Source organism: Emys orbicularis, chromosome 3 (genome assembly GCF_028017835.1).
Source record: "Emys orbicularis isolate rEmyOrb1 chromosome 3, rEmyOrb1.hap1, whole genome shotgun sequence".
In the NCBI taxonomy this organism is placed as follows: domain Eukaryota; kingdom Metazoa; phylum Chordata; order Testudines; family Emydidae; genus Emys; species Emys orbicularis.
In genome coordinates this window covers 18,506,240-18,525,762 of record NC_088685.1, presented here as the reverse complement: position 1 = coordinate 18,525,762, position 19,523 = coordinate 18,506,240, and the positions used below count along the sequence as shown (strand labels likewise).

Sequence of the window (19,523 nt, the reverse complement as noted above, 5' to 3'; positions counted from 1 at the left end):
GGATTTGCATAAAGTTGCTTGAAATCACTTCCTGGTTGCATTATAGTGGTATGGAGCTGGAAGGAGTCGCTTCTGATTGGCTTCAAGGCAGCAGGGTAGCTTGTTGCCAGGTAGGGTTGCCACTTATTTTTGATTGGCTCCCGGTCCCGGGTTCAGCCAATCAGAAAGCTTGAACAGTGATTGGCTGAGACTCAGCATGTGTGCTGTTCTCCCTGGCTTTCTGAGCAGCATATGTGAGTTTATATGATTATTTGAATGCTGTTTACAAAATACAGTGTACAGTAAATACATTGATGTTGCAACATTTGTCATCTATAATTCATTTAGTACAAAAATCTGGGTTACTGTGGTGAAAATAGCGTATCAAACCTTGGTTCGGGAACCAATCCCCCCTTCATACCATTGATTCCTATGGGAAAAGCAGTTTCGACTTACAACGTTTCGACTTACAATTCGTTCCTGAGAATTGCATTGTGTCGTAAGTCGGAGGACTCCCTGTTATTGAACTCTTGAGAGGATCCAGAAAAAAATCAAAAATGTTATTAACATTAGTCCTTGCAACAGCCACCACATGTACAGGATCACTCCTCGCAGGAAACCAGGGCCATTAAGTCACTTGGAAACCTGATGGAGAAGGACAGTGACAATGCCTGGATCTATATCAAACACATACACAACTACATTTGAACAAACACAGCTGAAGGATGCCAGGAATGAAAAATAGCATCAGGTAACATGTTTAAATATTGTCTTAGATCTTTCACATTCTGTTAGGCTGCTTGGTATGATTCATTGCATCATGTGATACCAAGAATTCAGATCTTGGCGTTAGAGGTTTGGGAATGGCAATTTCTTAAACATTTTACTATTACTGTCAATGAAAACTGCCTTTTGAATGAGCAATATTCTCTATCTGTGTGGATAAAGAACTTATCACTATTATACCTAAGCATTAACTACGCATTAAAAATATGAGATTTGCCTGGAGGAGTAAAAAAGCTACTTATGTATTGTGATTTTAGAAGTCATCTTTAAGCCATAATCTGCAAAAGCACTTGCTCTGTTTATTAAAAATTATCAAAACAAATTCTACAGGTCAATGAGGCTTAACCCTAAACATCTGAAATTATGAGGATAATTGCTCCGGATATACAAGGCCCTTTTTTGCAACATGTATTATTCTGCGGAGGATATCAGCTCCCCTTAATAGGTCACACTTATCCGAACAGCTGGAGCCAGGTCAAACTGCATATTAAAAAAAAACCCCACAATAAAACACTGCTGGTTTCCATGTAGCTAATTATATTGTCCCCCGTATAATACAGTATCTGAGAGCCTCCCAAATGCTTAAAAATAGAAGGAACAGTAAATCTCCCTTCCCTCCTTTGTAGACTTTAGGAGAAATAGCTAGAAAAACATGTGCAGATTTGAGAAAGTTGAGCTGAAGAATAAGTTTTGCACCTCGCTCTGAAAATGGCTGCTTCTGGGGTCATGCTTACCTTTTCCATAGGTTCCATACTACAGTTCCTGTGAAAGTTCCTTCTTTCCACACTCACAAGCCACCCCACTACAGGTTGAAAGTTTGACTGTTTGAGTAAAGCAGCTGTCATGAGAGGATATGGTTGAGCTTTCAGGTAGGTAGGGACAATGTCATGAACGGTTTTCAATATCAAGACGGAGCTCTTTAATTGCACTCTGTACTCAGTATGCTAATGCAATGGGGTGGTGTGTTCATGATGTTCTGTACTGTTCAGCAAATAGCTACCAAGTTTGATCTACTGCACATTTGTTGCTACTTTGATTTGTTCAAAGGTTCAATAAAAAAAGAGAATACTTTGCAAGAAAAGGCAAGCCCTAAAAATCTGGTCTACTAACACAACTCTCATCTAAGCCTGGCTCCTGTGTGTGAAGTTACAGGTGATCAGCCAGGAATAACTTGAGTCCACATAGCAAAACAACCTCCAGGCAAATATCACATGTACAAACCATAAAGAACTAGAAAGCATTTTTAGGAAATTAATGTGTAATGGAACATGATTTACTAAAGTACATGTTATTCCTTCAATGACTTATAGACTAATATTTGCTAAACACTAGGCCTTTGTTAATTTAACATTTTGCTATTCCTAAGACAGAAAACCTCTAAACTAAAAACTTTAGAGACAGAAAATCATGCCTCCCTCACTATCTTTCAACATTTTTGCAACGTTTCAATCAAAAAAAGGTTTCATTTGGGCCAAATGCCAGGGGATTAGTTCTATAACATAACTTACCTCTTCATTAATGTCAATAACATCCCCCACCTTGAGCTCCAGTTCATCCTCGTTCTGTGGAATATACTCAAACAGCACTTTACACTGCCGCTTCTTTAACTCTGGTGGAAGGGACATTATAAAAACATAATTAAAGTGAAACTGCCTAAAAATAATTGTGTACTTTTCCATATTCAAATCTTTCAAGGATCATATTTGATGAGAACACCTGTAAATCATGCCAAGGAGCTAACTACACTTCCTTAGTTTCTAGTTTTCCAGTTGTCCATTTACATCAGTATAAATCCAGCTTGCCCTGAGCTAGGTAGACCTTTACAAATACTGACTGCTTCCATTTGTGAGCTTAAACTCTGCCAATTACAAGGGAGTAAACAGTGTACTGCCAATTACCAGCACATTAATACAAAGTTTTATTGACATAATTGAGTCATAGATTAGCCGTTCAATTATTTTCAAGCTACTTCCTGTGAGAAGACTGCAACAATCAAAACCGCTGTCAGCTACCTGCTACCCACAGCATTGATCGAGGCGAAGGGAGTAATTCTGGTGCACATTTATGAATCTGAAGTTTTATGACTACACTTCTCGCAAACACCCATCCCTACAAAAATGTCAGATGATCTGCAGAGCAATGAAATGCAGACATCCTTTGCATGAAATAAACATACCTTGTTAGGTATTAATTTGGGGGTAATGATAATATTTGTTTTGCCTGAACATTCAGAACCTGATAAAAAAAGGCATCTGTTTCACTGGACTCCGGGGAGTACAAAACTTTTCCCAGTTCCAGCATGTAAATCAGGATACAAAGCCTATCATTCAATCAATCAGTATTAAGTGGCACAAAAAGAATCTAGGACGAAAAGGATACACAGCTATACAAATATTAAAAGACAGAAGGCATCATGGTAAGAGACAGCTCAAGCAGCTTGCAGTAGCACCACAAGCCAAATTTATACATGTCACAAGGTTACAGTTTTCCAGATTAATATTGAAATGACACCAATGTAGAAGTCTTGATGGTTTCTTCTTTCCCACTACAAGGAGAACTTCTAGAAGTTTTCCAGCTAATAAGATGATCATAAACTTTCCAAGGCAACTTCCATCTTGAATGAACATTTTCATTCTGGGTATATTAACAGGAGTGTTGTATGTATGATACAGCAGGTAACTGTCCTGCTTTATTCAGCACTGGTTTGGGCACCACGCTTAAAAAAAAAAAAAAAAAAAAAAAAAAAAAAAAAGTGGACAAATTGTAGAGTGTGTCCGGGGGAGAGCAACAAAAATAAGAAGTTTAGAAAATCTGACCTATGAGGAAAGGTTAAAAAACTGGGCATGATTAGTCTTGAGAAAAAAACGACTGAAAAAGGGACCTGACAAGCATCTTCATAGATGTTAAGTGCTGTTATAAAGAGGATGGTGATCATTGGTTCTCCATATCCACTGAGATAGGACAAATAGTAATAAGATTAATCTGCAGCAAAGGAAATTTAGGTTAGATATTGGGGAAAACTTTCCCACTATAAGGATGGCTAAATTCTGATATAGCTTACCAAGGGAGGTTGTGGAAACCCCATCACAGAAGGTTTTTAAGGACAGGTTAGACAAACACATGTCAAGGATGTATACTTGGTCCTGCCTTAGTAGAGTGGGCTGGACTCTGAGGTCCCTTGGAGGCCTCTTGAGGTCACTTCCAGCCCTACATTTCTATGATTTTATTATTATTTGTATTCCAGTACTGCCCACCTACTGCTGGGCGCTGTCAACACATTGAGACAGTTCCTGACACAGACACCAAAATTTAAGAACATATAAAAAGGCATGGGGCAACAATCTTTACTTACATGATATACTTTTTGTTACTTAAGTACACAGCTGCTACACTTGGCTACCCCCAACCTCTACAACTCAGAAGGAGAAAAGCTACATGCCTTCAATAAAGCCTTAAAAGTTCACTTTACCAGTTGAAAAGATCTAAAAGCTGCCTCCAAGATTACAGAACTGCCCCAAACTTCCAATTAGGATCAAGAACCTATTACCTTAGGGGAAATATAAATACATAGGAAAACATGTTTATAATCTAAAAGAGCCAGAAGATAGGTAAGACAAACAACAAGCAATATGTTTAAGATCCATATACTGTGGGTTACTTTCTAAAAATCTTTTCCCTAATCTGCCCCATTTCCATACTGATCCAATGCCATTGTTATCAAGACAATATACCCACCGGGCCAGAAATAGATTTTGGTTCAGTGCAAGAGTGTGTTTAAAAAAAAAAAACCCACATACATCCCAATCAAGGAGTGTTCTTGTGTTACTAATTATTGAAAGTGTAAAGGGCCTCATTGGCCTCTCCTGCCCCTCTGCTATCTTCCAGGAAGCTCCAGTTGCCCTCCCTCACATGGTGGGATGAGGGGGATGTGCCTACACATGCTTTGTGGCCCTCTTGGGTCAGGAACAGAGGCCAGCAAGAATTCAAAAACTGGCTGAATGTGTGGTCAAATGCAACATGGTTCCACCACTCTACTTAAAGGGACAGTGCTGGAGAGGCTAAATGGTACAGAAGCAGCTTGTGGTGTTCTGGTGATGTACTAGTACTTCATGTAATTTCATAGTTATGATTCACCCAGAACAGTGGTCCCTAAACTGTGGGGAATGCCCCCTAGGGGGGCATGAAGGAACGTTCAAGGTAGCGCAGTGGGGCCCAGGTCAGCCCCCATGAGAGGTTGGGAGGGATCACCACCCAGCTCCGCTCCAGCACGGCCACAGCCCAGCCCACAATCCCAGCCCCAGGCCCGACCTGGCTCCCAGCCTCTGACCCGGCCCCTGCAGGGGCATGGACAGATTACGGTATGAGTGGTGGTGGAGAAAACGCGACAAAATGTTTGGGTACCACTCATCTAGAGGGCTATTTCACCAGTAGAAAGCCATAGCTATGAAATGTAGGCCTCACTTCATAGCTAAAATGTAGCTTTTATTCTAGCACTTTATAGCCATACCCAATGTTCACATGTATTAAGTCTTCCAGGGATGGAAGATACTATTAAGTGAATTTTGATGATACTTTGCTCAATTTCAAAAATATTTTAACTCAGTACAATAGAGCACCTTTTAATAATATGGCTCCGAGTAAGATCTTGTCACAGGAAAGAGCTCTTTGCCTGCCCTGCAACAGCTTACCAAGGCTGCTGAGTCAGCCACATTTTGGACTAAGGAAGTTAGTGATCTTTCTTCTCTAAAGGTCATGAGGGAAGCAGTTCCAAAATTGGGTCTGAAGTTCCCTCAGATGCTGACTCAAGTTCCTGACGACGTCTAAATCAAGAGGAAATTACACCACGTTTCTGCCTTGTGCTCAAAGAGACCAGTTTCCAAGCTTCCTTAAGAATGCTGCTTCTTTGTCAAGCTTACACAAAACATTCATATTCTGCTCCTGGAGAGAAGCTCATTCAGATGCTCAAGGCAGTCAAAGATAAACATGCCACTTAAGATTAATATAGAAAGCATGAACAAAAGGAGATTGCTGATCATTCAGGGAAATGTACATTTCCACTCAATCTGAAGAGTCTTTAGCATATTACCTTGTGAGAGCCACCTCACTTCAGTGGGGAAAGGGAAGTACTGATGAAGAGAACCCATGTCATCATAGAGCAATACAAAGTCAAAATACATTGGAGCTCTTTTAAATTAAGTTCACTCCTTTAACAACTTCACAAAGAACCAGCACAGTCCTTCATGCATTTTCTTAGTGGCAAGAGCCGGGCAGTAAAAACAGTAAAGCCACAAGGCATTAAGTGCCACATTTCTGGCTGCTTAAAAATATTTCTGTGCTAAATGCCACACTGAGCCTGGAAATGGGAGCATTCAACATAAATCTGCATAGAGCTTAATTTGTGTTTTAGCTTTCTGGTTTCTTTTTCTGCTCATTCAGAAAGTTTTTCAATTAATGTTCCCACCTCAGAAACTTTGCCAGGTAAGACACTGCACATGTAGCGAATGCACTTACTTGCAAAAGCCACAGAAGTCCTCCCCAAAAGAATATATAGTAAAATAACTTTGTTTCACATTAAAATAGATATTAAAAGCAAAAAAAAAAAAAGTAAAGACTTTTTAAATGTTAAATAAAGGCACTAGTGACCGCAAATATAGATAAGAGGTATTGTCCCAGTGCTTTTAGGAACAGTCCTAAAGAATGGCCACTCTCAGTATCGTTGGAGAAGAATGTGCACAACAGTATTCTTCAGTCACCTTGGAGGAAGTTAACTGCCAAAGAAGCAGCTCTCTATTGGCAGTTTTTAGGAGAGAATATAGCAACATAGGTGGCTGTCAAAATAAGGAAAAGTCAAATTACATAAAGAGTAATTGTCAAAGGGCATGCCTGCCCTGCCTCTCACTTGCTGGCCAAGCATACTTCTGCAGGTGCTCCCTGCCTCCATTTCCCATCCCCCAGGTTTTCTGTTTCTCCCAGGGATTCAGGTGACTCAAACCTCTGGCTGGGTCACTCAGAGTTCAATCTCCTTTTGGAGTAACAAAAGACCAAAAGTACTTTTGCCCCACTTGGGCTACTCTTCAGCCTGCCTTCTGGGCTCCCTGTGAGGGCAAGTCTACACTACCCACCGGATCGACGGGTAACGATCGATCTATCAGGGGTTGATTTATCGCATCTAGTCTAGATACGATAAATCGATCCCCAAGCACTCTCCCGTCAACTCCAGTACTCCACCGCCACGAGAGGCACAAGCGGAGTCTACGGGGGAGCAGCAGCAGTCGACTCAGCGCCGTGGTAAGTCGACCTAAATACGTTGACTTCAGCTACGCTATTCTCGTAGCTGAAGTTGCGTATCTTAGATCGATTCCCCCCCCAGTGTAGACCAGGGCTGAGTCTCTGCACTTTGGAATATAGCACAGACTCCCAAGCTGCTTCCCTGGAGTCCCCTAAACCCTGCTTTAGGGCTGTCCACAGGAGCCCAGTTAGCGCTCTGTAGTTTTTCCTCCCAAACTGGGTTTTCTCAGACCCTTATTAGGCCCAGGTGTTTATCATCTGACCCTAATTAGTCCAGCTCCCCCTGTGTCTGGGGGCAGGGCAGCTAATTATGGCAGAGGCAGGACTGACTGAACAAGGCTAGCTAGCCCCAGGCCTCCCTGTTGCAGTAATGTACAGTTCTTTAATGGAACAAGCAGAATTGTCTATGCTGGAAATCTCTGTGATAAAAAGAAAGTTTTGAGTTTTTAACTCGCTTAGCAGTTATTTAGTGCTGTTCTGGCCCCTCATGCTGAAGAATCTTCCTGACATTCACAAACTTTGGTGACATCAAGTTACTTTCCCAAACAACCATTGGCATTGAAGATGGGATCCTGATGCCGCAATACAATGAAACAGAGTAACTGCAGAGGGCTAGTGAAACAGAAAGGAAACTTCAGCCTGCTGCCACTTCAACTGAGTAGACTGCTGATTTTGAGAAAAATAAAAGGTTAAAACTGCCTAGCTATTTGGGGAAAATGTACTTGTTCGATAGCTCAGTAAAGGACTGGCCCACCTACATAGAGATTGGGATTGTATATTACAGTTAACAGTAAAAACTGATGAGAAGACAGAGTCCATTTCACAGAGTGTATCGAAGACTTCAATTTATAACCTGCTGCATAGTTAAAAGCTCCTATTGAATCCACAGACAAAACATTTAGTGAGTGTGGATATTCTACAAAAATAACCCTCCCCTAAGCCACTAATGACTTGAGACCATGTTCATTTTTGTATATGGAACCAAAAAGAAAATGAAAATTTCTGAATATGTGGCTGGATTAAGGAAATTAACAGAGCATCAACAGTTTAAGTGATGCATTAAGGGGCCAGTTAGCATGTGGTATGCAAAATGAAGCAATACAAAAACATCTACTGACTGAGGCTAATTTGACCCTAAAATATGCACAAGAAATTGATGCATCACTTGAGATAGCTACTAAAGATGTCAGGGAGCTGAGAGAACATCATGTAATCTATGCAATAAATAAACCGAGGGCTAGGCAGAAAGCACAATATGGACAACACTAAAAAAACAAAAACAAACAAACTGTGCTTTTGTTAGGGGCACAATCTCACTATACAGATTGTTGGTTCAAGGACAAACCCCGTAGAAACCATAAATTTTAGATTCATCAACTTGCTAAATTACTGCTGAAGAAATGCTAAATGTAGCTGTGCTGCAAGGATCCATTAATTTATATTTTACCTCTCTTCCCCTTCTCCGCCCCCATTCCAACCCCTTCCCCAAAGTCCCCGTCCCAACGGAGTCGGCGCCCATGGCGGGCCGCAGGAAATAACTGTGTTTGAGACCCCTGGTTTAAACTTAGCAGACAATAAATAGGGCATTCTCTGGATTTCTTTAACAGTGGAAGGAGCAAGAAATGGAAGTACATGGATTGCCAATTTTGTAATTTCACAGTCTTAGTAAGAGACTTCCAAGATAATCTGTGGAAACCTGGAATGATTACATCACAGGCTGGTCCTCTGTTTTATTGAATAGAAGTAGCACCAAACATGTCATGGAGAAGACAAGTATACCAGCTTTTCAGTGCAAGTTCTACACATATGTGCTGACCCACTCCTTCGGAGGCATTTCCAGTTGGCAGGTCAACAGTATATTAACATTTTATGAATTCATATTCTCTTGGTCAAACAGTGGAATAAAAAAAACTTGGTCAGCAGAAATCCTGTAAAAGGGAATTTTCCGTATTGCTAATTTGCTTTCCCCTGCTCTCTCTTAGGTCAGTCTGTGTACAGCATGTCTGTATCTGATGACAAGAGGTAAGAAGAAAATTCAGTGAAATTTGCAATTAACACAGCATAATGTGGCTAACAACTGGTGAAAAATTAGGGGTAAGTTAAAGAAGGATAGTAAAATAATACCAGGTGGCAGCTTAAGAGGCCTAACAAGAGTGCTGTGCTCAGAGAACGACTAGATTCCTATGAATGTAGGCATGATGTTACTAGTCATCAAGAGTTTATTTAACACTATGACCTATAAGTAAGCACTTGTCTTCCTCTCAGCTCTGACACAGGTTGGGTGTCCAGACTGATACAGTAGGAAAAACCAAGTTACCCATAAAGTTCTTTTTCTCCTGTAATTGTGAGGTAAGGCTGGGCACTGAACTCAAGCAGGGTCCACAGAAATACAATAAATTGAGCCATGAGGCACCTGAGACCCCTATGAAAATTGAACAGCATTTCCCCAACGTGCAGTTTCCGGAGACCTACATATATTTTAGGATGGTACCTGGATGAGGTTAGAAAATCAGAGACTGCAGTTGCTGTATTCAGAGTTCCTACAGGAACACTTTGCCCAGATGCATACTCAATTTGGGGTCCCTGATTAAACACAGAATCATAGAAATGTAGGACTGGGAGGGACCTCGAGAAGTCATCAAGTCCAGCCCCCTGAGCTATGTTAGGCCCAAGAAAACCTAGACCATCCTTGAGAGATGTTGGTCCTCCTTGTTTTTAAGTACTTCCAAAGATGGGGACTCCACGACCTCTCTTGGAAACCTATTCCAGAGCTTAAACTACTCTTATAGTTAAATCTCCCTTGCTGCAAGTTAAGCCCATTACTTCTTGTCCTACCTTCAGTGGACATGGAGAACAATTGATCACCATCCTCTTTATAACAGCCGTTACCACACTGGAAGACTTAACAGGTTGTCCCTCAGTCTTCTTTTCTCAAGCCTTATTATGCCCATTTTTTTAAGCTTTCCTCATAGGTCAGGTTTTCTAACCTTTTAATCATTTTTGTTGCTCTCCTCTGGACTCTCTCCAATTTGTCCACATCTTTCCTATATTGTGGTGCCTAGCTGGGGCCTCACCAGTGCTGAGTAGAGCAGGACAATTACCCCGTGTCTCACATACAACACTCTTGTTAAAACCCCCTGGGACAGGGAATGTTTAGACAGACACGATCAGGTTTATTTCTTTTATTTTGGCTTGTGGATTTCCTCTGTGCTATTTTTGTTTTGTAATGTAAACCTGGACCCCAGGGATCCATTCCTGGTGTTTAACCCCTTTTCAGTTACTCTATAAAATCTAGCAATAGCCTGATTTTCCAGATGTGTTTCCTTTCTTCTTTTTTTTTAAAAAATTTACCTTTTTTAAGAAACTGATTGGTTTTGTGTCTTAAAAGATCTGTGCATACGTTTTTTCAATTAGCTGGTGGCAACAGCTGGGTTTCCCTTGTTTGTTTTCTTTCTCTGCTTCCCCGAGGGAGGGGTGGAAAAGCCGAGGGGCCTCAGGGAAAACTTTCCAAGTGAGTTTTTCCACGATTTGCAAGAGGCAGTTTTTCACTTGGGTGGTAGCAGCGTTTACCAAGCCAAAGTCAGAGAAAACCTGTAATCTTGGGAGTTTAATACAAGCCTGGTACAAGCCTGCCAAGTATTAATTTTTAGAATCCCTGCGGGCCCCCACCTTCTGCACTCAAAGCGCCAGAGTGGGGAATCTGCCTTGACACCTCCCTTTTCAAGTTCAGCTACCAATATCTTTGAGAGTTGTATTAAGGCAAAAAAGGAGGGCCCTGAACCTCCAGCATTTGTGCCCAGAAGACACAAACAAAAACCTGCAATGGGATTGGTTGATGAGAAAGTGAAGATAGATCCTACAGGTTCCAGTAGAAAATTCACCCTAAATGACAGCCTGGATTACAGAGGTCAAAGATTCAATGTGGAAAATAAACCTAACATTTTTTGTGTCTTTCAGGCCCAGCATCTGTGGAAGCTACTAGAGGCCTTGAAAACTACAAAATATAAGAACATAAAAACAGCCATACTGGGTCAGACCAAAGGTCCATCTCTATGAACTTACCTAGTTCTTTTTTGAACTCTGTTATAGTCTTGGCCTTCACAACTTCCTATGGCAAGGAGTTCAACAGGTTGACTGTGCATTGTATGAAAAAATACTTCCTTTTGCTTGTTTTAAACCTGCTGCCTATTAATTTCATTTGGTGACCCCTAGTTCTTGTGTTATGAGAAGGAGTAAATAAATAACACTTCCTTATTTACTTTCTCCACACCAGTCAGGATTTTATAGACCTCTATCATATCCCCCCGAGTTGTCTCTTTTCCAAGCTGAAAAGTCCCAGTCTTATTAATCTTTCCTTATATGGCAGCCATTCCATACCCCTAATAATTTTTGTTGCCCTTTTCTGAACCTTTTCCAATTCCAATATATCTTTTTGAGATGGCGTGACCACATCTGCACGCAGTATTCAAGATGTGGGCGTACCATGGATTTATATAGAGGCAATATGATCTTTTCTTTCTTATTATCTCTCTCTTTCTTAATGAGTCCCAACATTCTGTTCGCTTTTTTGACTGCCACTGCACATTGAGTGGATGTTTTCAGAGAACTATCCACAATGACTCCAAGATCTTTCTCTTGAGTGGTAACAGCTAATTTAGACCCCATCCTTTTAGATACACCTCTACCTCGATATAATGCTGTCCTCGGGAGCCAAAAAAATCTTACCACGTTATAGGTGAAACCACGTTATATCGAACTTGCTTTGATCTGCCGGAGTGCGCAGCCCCCCCCCGGAGCCCTGCTTTACCGCGTTATATCAGAATTTGTGTTGTATCAGGTCGTGTTATATCGGGGTAGAGGTGTATATAGTTTTCCATATATAGATTATGTTTTCCAATGTGCATGACTTTGCATTTATCAACACTGAATTTCATCTGCCATTTTGTTGCCCAGTCACCCAGTTTTATGAGATCCTTTTGTAGCTCTTCTCAAGATAGAGAAGCCCCAAGCAGACTGCATAGTTTTGAATCATCTGAAAATGTTGCCACCTCACTGTTTACCCCTTTTTCCACATCATGTATGAGGACCTTCCCTCTTATCCCATGACAGCTTACTTTGCTTAAGAGCCTTTGGTGAGGGACCTTGTCAAAGGCTCTCTCAAAAATCTAAGTACAGTATACCCACTTGATTCCCCCTTACCCACATGCTTGATGACCCCCTCAAAGAATTCTAGTAGACTGCTGAGGCATGATTTCCCTTTACAAAAACCATGTTGACTCTTCCCCAACAAATTATGTTCATCTATGTCTCTGACAATTTTGTTCTTTACTATAGTTTCAACCAGTTTGCCCGGTACTGAAGTCAGGCTTACCGGCCTGTAATTGCCGGGATCATCTCTGGAGCCCTTTTTAAAAATTGGCGTCACATTAGTTATTCTCCAGTCATTTGGTACAGAAGCTGATTTAAATGATAGGTTACAAACTACAGTTAGTAGTTCTGCAATTTCACATTTGAGTTCCTCCAGAACTCTTGGGTGAATACCAACTGGCTCTGGTGACTCATTACTGTTTAGTTTGTCAATTTGTTCCAAAACTACCTCTAATGACACCTCATATTAAACCACCTGAAAAATTCTCCAAAATCGGGGGGGGAGGGACTGAGACTAATTGTTCTGCCCATAAATTCGTTTTGGGGATTACTTGCAATTTGACAGAATGCATGCTAGAGTGAAAGGAGAAAGGAGTTTTGCCATGTAATATTACTAGGCTTGAGTTAATTAGCGCAGGAGACAGTGTCTACAACCCAAGGGAGAAGAAGTCACATCTGCACCACAGAGAACCCTGTGGTCTCCTTTACTATCAGAAAAAGGCTTCCTTAGACTTCTTGAGAGAGAGAACACTCTTCTCAACCTGACAGCTCTTTCAAGATGCAGGGTTTAGCAATCTTACCAAACTGAAGAAATCTGAATGAACTAGAGAGTGACAATCTGTTATCCTGTCAGAAAGCCTTGGATTCTCAAGCAAGACTTCCCTTGTTAAAATAAATGATCCTAGAAACATTTCTTAAGCACCCAGCATGAGCCTGGAATTCTCAGAGACTTCAGGATGCGAGACAGTGCTTCTCTAAAAAGGAGATTTCCAAGAGCAACAGGCTCTATGCTGGCTGCTATGGAGACAGCTATAAGCATTTCCTTCTGATCTAAATTACATCTCGTAAATGCCTCACCCTTTGTAAGGCACTCTCCCTTCATTGTGGTGAGAGTCAAGCCTCTGGAACCATCTCAAGGTTGTACAGATCCAGAAATGTATTAGGGCTCTCCTGAAAGCAGTTTTAACCTTACTTTCCAAAGGGTTCTTGGAACAGATGCTCCATGGACCAGCAGGGCGGATATGAATCATATCTGACATCTAATACTTGCACCCTCCCCTAACAACTGCTAACCAGTGTCTTGCATTTTTCTCTTCTATCTTAGACTATAAACTCTTTAGGGAAGGGAACATGACTATTTGTACAGCACTATGCAAACGCACAATGCTATAAAAATGATTTTTAGTACCACTCTACGCAAGACAAGGTACATAAAACATTAAAAGAAAATCTAGCTAAGAGCTCCACTGAACAGACATGTTTCCTTTACTCGAGATAGGAAAATGAATTTGATTGCTCAGACAGAACTGACCCTCTAACAAAGCAGATGACATCACAAATTTGGCTGAGTTCTCCTGCCTCCTTCTGCAGGTAAGAGATCATAGTGTCCAGTGTTCAGAATGGTCTGAACGATGCAGGATGACCACCACCTGATTATGCCAGTGAACCACCCTGCTCTCCAGGTATTATGTTGCTGCACTCAGAGCTTCACCCAGGGAGTTGCAAAATGGCAAAGCAGCAAAGTCCTTTCTTCGGTGGAATTTTATGGTGAACAAAACAACATTCTGTAAGTTCTGGATTTTACAGTGGGCCAAATTCTGCTCTCAGATCCGAGTGCACAGGACTTCTACAGAATGCAATATAAACCTTTTGCACATATCTGCAGGCAGAGTTTGACCAGGGTATTCCTTCCCTTCAGAGCCCCCTAGCTGGTGAGCAGGACCAGGAAACCTGTCACTCCCCTCCTCCACTCCCCAACTCTTAAAGTGATAGTTTGCAGTTCCAACACAATCCTCAATATAGCACAGCTACATCCATGGAACCACAATGAAGTCAGAGGGCCAAATTCTGCTCAGATTATAAATCTACAGTGACTGCAGTGGAGTACCCCACCCATCCCCCAGGTCTCTACAGGCCCTAACAAAATGCAAGCAACACTGAGTAAAAGTGGTGAGAAAACAAGTATTATAAGCCATTGATCTTAGGTACCTTATATAATGCAAGGAAAGGGGGAGCTACCTACTCTTTTTGAAGCTTTTGGATTGAGGATGGGGTTGAAATCCTCCTGCTGGAAGACCGTAGGTGCTCATGCGCTGCACAAGGCTTGCTACAGTTCCATGCCTCTCCCTCTTGATTGGCAAACCATCATCCTTAGGTTCTGGGTCATTCTTAACTTCCTGGTGGAAAAGAGAAGGCAGAACAAATTTACAAAACTGAGGGGTAATTTACGTTCAACGAGAGATCATAGGGTTCTTTGTGAGACATTCCCTATTCTATTGTAGACTCAAGTACTCGTTGTTCCATGGTGTAACGGGTTGTATCGGAAAAAACACTTTCCAGTTATACAACATCATCCATCATCCAAGCATCTCAAGGTACTTTAACATCAATCCTCCCTACACCCGTGTAAGTTAGATGTTATATCCAATTTACAGATAGGTAAACTGAGGTACCCAGAGAGTCCAGAAGCAGGAAAAGAAACAAAGTGTCCTGAATTCTGGTCTACTACTCCAATCTCTATAGAAAAACAGCTGCATTGCACTGAAATCTGGGAAAAATCAATATAAAAGCTAAATTACAACATATTTATGCTTCCACAGAGGTCAGTATTTCAATGTAAATTGTGAAAGAAGTGGAAGAATTTAAAAATATTTTCCGTATCATCTACTCTTTTTAGCATTTATATTATAGCAGTTCCTATAGTCCTCAATCATCAACCCATGGTGCAGGGTCTTTTATAAACCATGCAATAAGAGAGAGAGTCCCTGCCCCAAAGAATTTACAGTCTTGGTTAATGACAAGATGCAATGATGTCTAAAATAAACAGGAGGAAAGAGAAGATGAGCTAACACTAATATAAGCATGTTTATGCATAGATTTTCTGAACATTTAGATTGCCAAGTTCTTACCTGATATAAAATGTTTACGATCTAATTTGGAAACAGCCCTGCAGTAAAGCCATAGGCCTGATCTGATGGCACAGGAGAGCTCCATAAATAAGAACCAACATTTTTTGACAGAAGAGACTCAATTTTTTCAGCAATTAGTCCAGTGAATCAGGTCACTTAAACACCAGAGTGCTTTTATTTGTAAAAAGAATTACTATTTTGAATAAAGTAAATATGCACCCTGAAAGTTTATTGTGTGCTCAGTAGTTCCTGACAAGCTACTAGAAAATATAAAGAGAAACTCTTGCATGTAACATCAGCACTGAACGGTTATCACCTCCACTAGTGAATTCAGCAACCGGTGCTGTAGAATTAGATGTTGTACTTAAAATAACAGAAAAACAGTTGAAACAATGCACACTTATTTACTAAGTGGTATCAGCTGAATCCTTAAATGGGGGCATGAGTCTTGTTTATATATTGAAATATAACTTCACTAAACACATTAGACACAGATCCAGCAGGAAATATATGCAGCCTTCCATGTCATGAAAATCCAGAGCTGTGGTTCCTAGCAGAGTTACTCAGCTGGGCTGGAGAGACATTGAGACTCTCCAGGTCCAATATGAAAAGGATAAGGCTTGCACATCAAGGAGATTCTCTTCATCACTTCCTGTTGGAAACGTGATTCACAAAAATCAAACTGAGATCAATGTTCATAATTTTTTGTGGGTAAGGGAGTTCCATTCCTCCCTGGTCTATTCTATGAACCCTCCTGCTTGCCTGCCTGCCTGCTCAGCAGTAGCTACACTGAAAAAAAGCCTCTTCCAAAGTCCACAGAGAAGTCCCAGACAGTGAAGTTGCCTTGATATCATAGTGCTGGGCACCAACATAAACCCCTAGAATGGAGATTCTCTCACCTTCTCCCATTATTTCTTTTTTTCTTGGCCCCCTGAAAGTTTCATTCACTCCCTGGCACTGTGTAGATTCAAGGACTTACCAGTAAACACAAAAAAGTTTATGGCAGAACCCGAAATAAAACCTAGGTGCTTATCCTGCAAGACTAACTAAGTCAACAAGATCATTTATCTGTATTTACTTGAAAATTTCCTTCTTTCTAGTAGGATGGTTCACAGAACGACAATGGATCTTCAGTCAGCTTGCAGCTTTGGGGACAGAACCAGATCCATTCATCACCAGCAGCAAGGTAACAACAGAATATTGGAGACTATCAGTTTGCAAGAGGAGCCTTTGCTACAGAACCTACCTAGTTGGCTGGCTAAAGAATAAGTACAGGTTTCCATAGAGGCATAGGGAGCTCTCCTGCACTTTGCCATCTACCCCATGCTCTGTGTGGGACTACAGAGGCAGCAGCTGCTGTACCTCAGTGAGAGAGAAGGAGGCTAGAAGAGGGCAAGGGAAACCCTTTCACAAGCAGCCCAGCTAAAGCTTGAGCCAGTTATTCCAATGGGGGGGGATCAGAATTTGTTAAGGTATGCTTTGCAGCAGGGACATCCCAAAAAACCTGCAAGTAACTGAGGGGGTGCAACTAACCAGGCAGGCTCTTTGGTGGGACAGTCCCTGGCTGCCAGTGATGGGTAAGTCTGGTTTTGCCACCATAGCCTCTTCTGTAATTTAAGACATCAGTGGGGCTTCCGCGCATCAGAATGGGATTACTCACATGAATACCTGTTCCAGGACTGGGCTGTGTATGCACCAGTTATGTGTAGCACTTCACAAATAGTATTAATTAATCTTTACCATGCCCCTGTGAGGTATGCATTTTTACCACCATTTTACAGATGGAAATGTTGAAGCACTGATATTAAGCATCTTGTTCATGGCCCCAGATGAAGGCCACATCCAAGCCAGGATTCAAACGCAGGTTCCTGAGTCCCAATCCTGTGTTCAGTCCACTTGACCATAAATCCATATTTCACATCAATACACTGACAACAGGCAGAAAAACAATAAGAAACGGTTGCTATATTCATGTCCACTTTATTTTAAATTAATCATAAAACTTTGGGATCCACTAAAATCTTTATCTGTTTCCTGCATATATGCAATTTCTGAACATCTGTGCAGAATCTGATGGTAAGACTACTTTTCATTCCTAGAGTAACAGAAGAACTGTAATTTCCAAACCATGCCGTATCAGAATCAGAAACCTCTGAATTTTGGGTAGTATTTTATTCATTTTAATAAAGTTCCTCTATCAAAGCTGCAACAGCAAAGTGACTGACAAAACAGTTGGCTTGGCATTGCCTTAAGTGACTAGAAAGTTCCAGCATTTAGAATCCTTCGAAGTTTTAAGTTTACTTATATTAATTTAATTCACATTTTATTTTTTTAAAATGTCCAACAAGAGGACCTTTTAAAGCAACTTATATTATTTTAGTTGTAACGGATTTTATTAATTAATAGGGTATAATTGGAATGGGTACCCTTCATATTGTGCAATTTTAGACAGAAAGATTTGTATTTCAAAGGTGCAGAGGACACTTGCCCTTCAACTGCATGCAAGTCGGATTTCAGCTTACAAGCTGCGAAGAAGACTGAAACCCCACTTTTCTGGACCTGGCTATGACCAATGTCACACCACAAGATCTCCCTGCAGGAACTGAAGTTTCAAGGTAGGCACTTTAGTAAAAAGGCATTTTATACATGGAATTCAATGCACGTGTCTAAAAAAAAAAAAAAAAAAAATCAAGTCCTATAACCTCCTTGATTGCATTATGACAAATTTCTAGGCCTCAGAACTACTTGGCTTGTTATGAATTGAAGCATCAACATCTGCCAGTAAACAGGAATATAAGGACAGAGTACAACATTAGTCATAGCTAGAAATTTACGAATCTATTTTATGGCTGGCATTAAGGACTGTGTCAGCATTTCCATTAGTAACACAGATTTTATGCATTTATAACATGGCTCCACAAGTTCACTACAGAGTGCATCTTGGCATAAAAAGTCTCAGCTTGGGAGTGACCTCCCACTCCTTTCCTCTGCAAGCTATGGGTCTGGCCACTAATTTTTATAAATAATAGATAAATCTTCTTTAAACAAATATATTAATAACAATATCTCTATAATATACTCAATGATTTATATACACCTTATTTATTTACATACACACAAATATACACACAATATATAGAGAGAATTAGTCGTAACATTTGTCAATTCCTATTCCAACTGTCAACAACTTAACTACAACTCTATACAATAAAAGCAAAAAGCACAATCACGAAAACGGAACCAGACCCAACCAAATATGAAAGAAGAATTGTTTCTTGGTATTTTACACAAAGAAAGTTCTAATTGTATGTCTAAGAAGTCCACTGAAAACAGTGTAAAGGAACATCCCCCACCCCTGATGTCCAGAGACTGGATCAAGATTAAAGATTGATTAAAGTTCTCAAGCAGCATAAAATACACTCATATCCAGGAAGTCCAGTTGAATGATTCTACAAATTCAATAACTAAATCCTGTTTGTCACAGGTTTTAGTGCCTCCTTCCCCACCAAAAAAATAGCAATAGCATAGCACTGATAAGCAAACTTAATCCATGGGTGGACAATCTTAATTTCTGCTGGGCAGGAAATGGGGGCCTCAGTATTAAATCAACTTCTTAAGTTTCCATCTTCACCTTTCATTCTGCAAAATTCTTTCACTCAAAACTTGAGTAAAATGTAACTACCAAAAAATATATTCGAGTCAGCAGAAACTCCTGTTAAAGAGGAACTAAAACATTTGTTTCCTAAAAATACAAAAATAACTGTCTCCATATATCCATTGAAGGATCTAAGTTTATACTAAAAAAATTTCAAACTAATTTGAGAAATATGTTTGTTCAGGACTTCAGTCACAATACCAGCGGTAAATACGACAGTTTGAACAGCTTTTCAGTCTAATAATATTTAAATCAACTCCAAGCCCCTCAACTATGGGTTTCAGTGCCATCCAGACACATCACTTCAGTTCCTTCTTGAGCAGGAAGCAGAGATTCCCAAACTCTATATGTAGACCCCACAAAATACTAATCTGGGGGTAAGACTAGAAGCGTTACATATTTGTGTTCATTATACAAGGCAGGGTATTCATTTATTTCTTCTCATTTTTCAACTGTAACTATAGATGTCTATCCTGTGACTTAGGCACATAGCCCATAAATTAAAACCACAAAATAAGCAAGAGACTGCCCATAAATAT

At 40.5% G+C, this 19,523-nt stretch overlaps 1 protein-coding gene across 1 annotated transcript in view; it reads right to left on the bottom strand.

The window, feature by feature from the left end:
- The window catches only part of CD2AP (CD2 associated protein), a 78,720-nt gene extending 61,418 nt beyond the window's left edge, over positions 1-17,302 (bottom strand). The window contains exons 1-3 of the mRNA XM_065401851.1: positions 17,288-17,302; positions 14,444-14,597; positions 2,274-2,374 (exon numbers count right to left, since the gene is read on the bottom strand). Of these exons, the coding sequence (XP_065257923.1) occupies positions 2,274-2,374; positions 14,444-14,597; positions 17,288-17,302 (270 nt within the window). The remainder of the gene's footprint in view (positions 1-2,273; positions 2,375-14,443; positions 14,598-17,287) is intronic.
- Between the last annotated feature and the right edge of the window lie 2,221 nt (positions 17,303-19,523).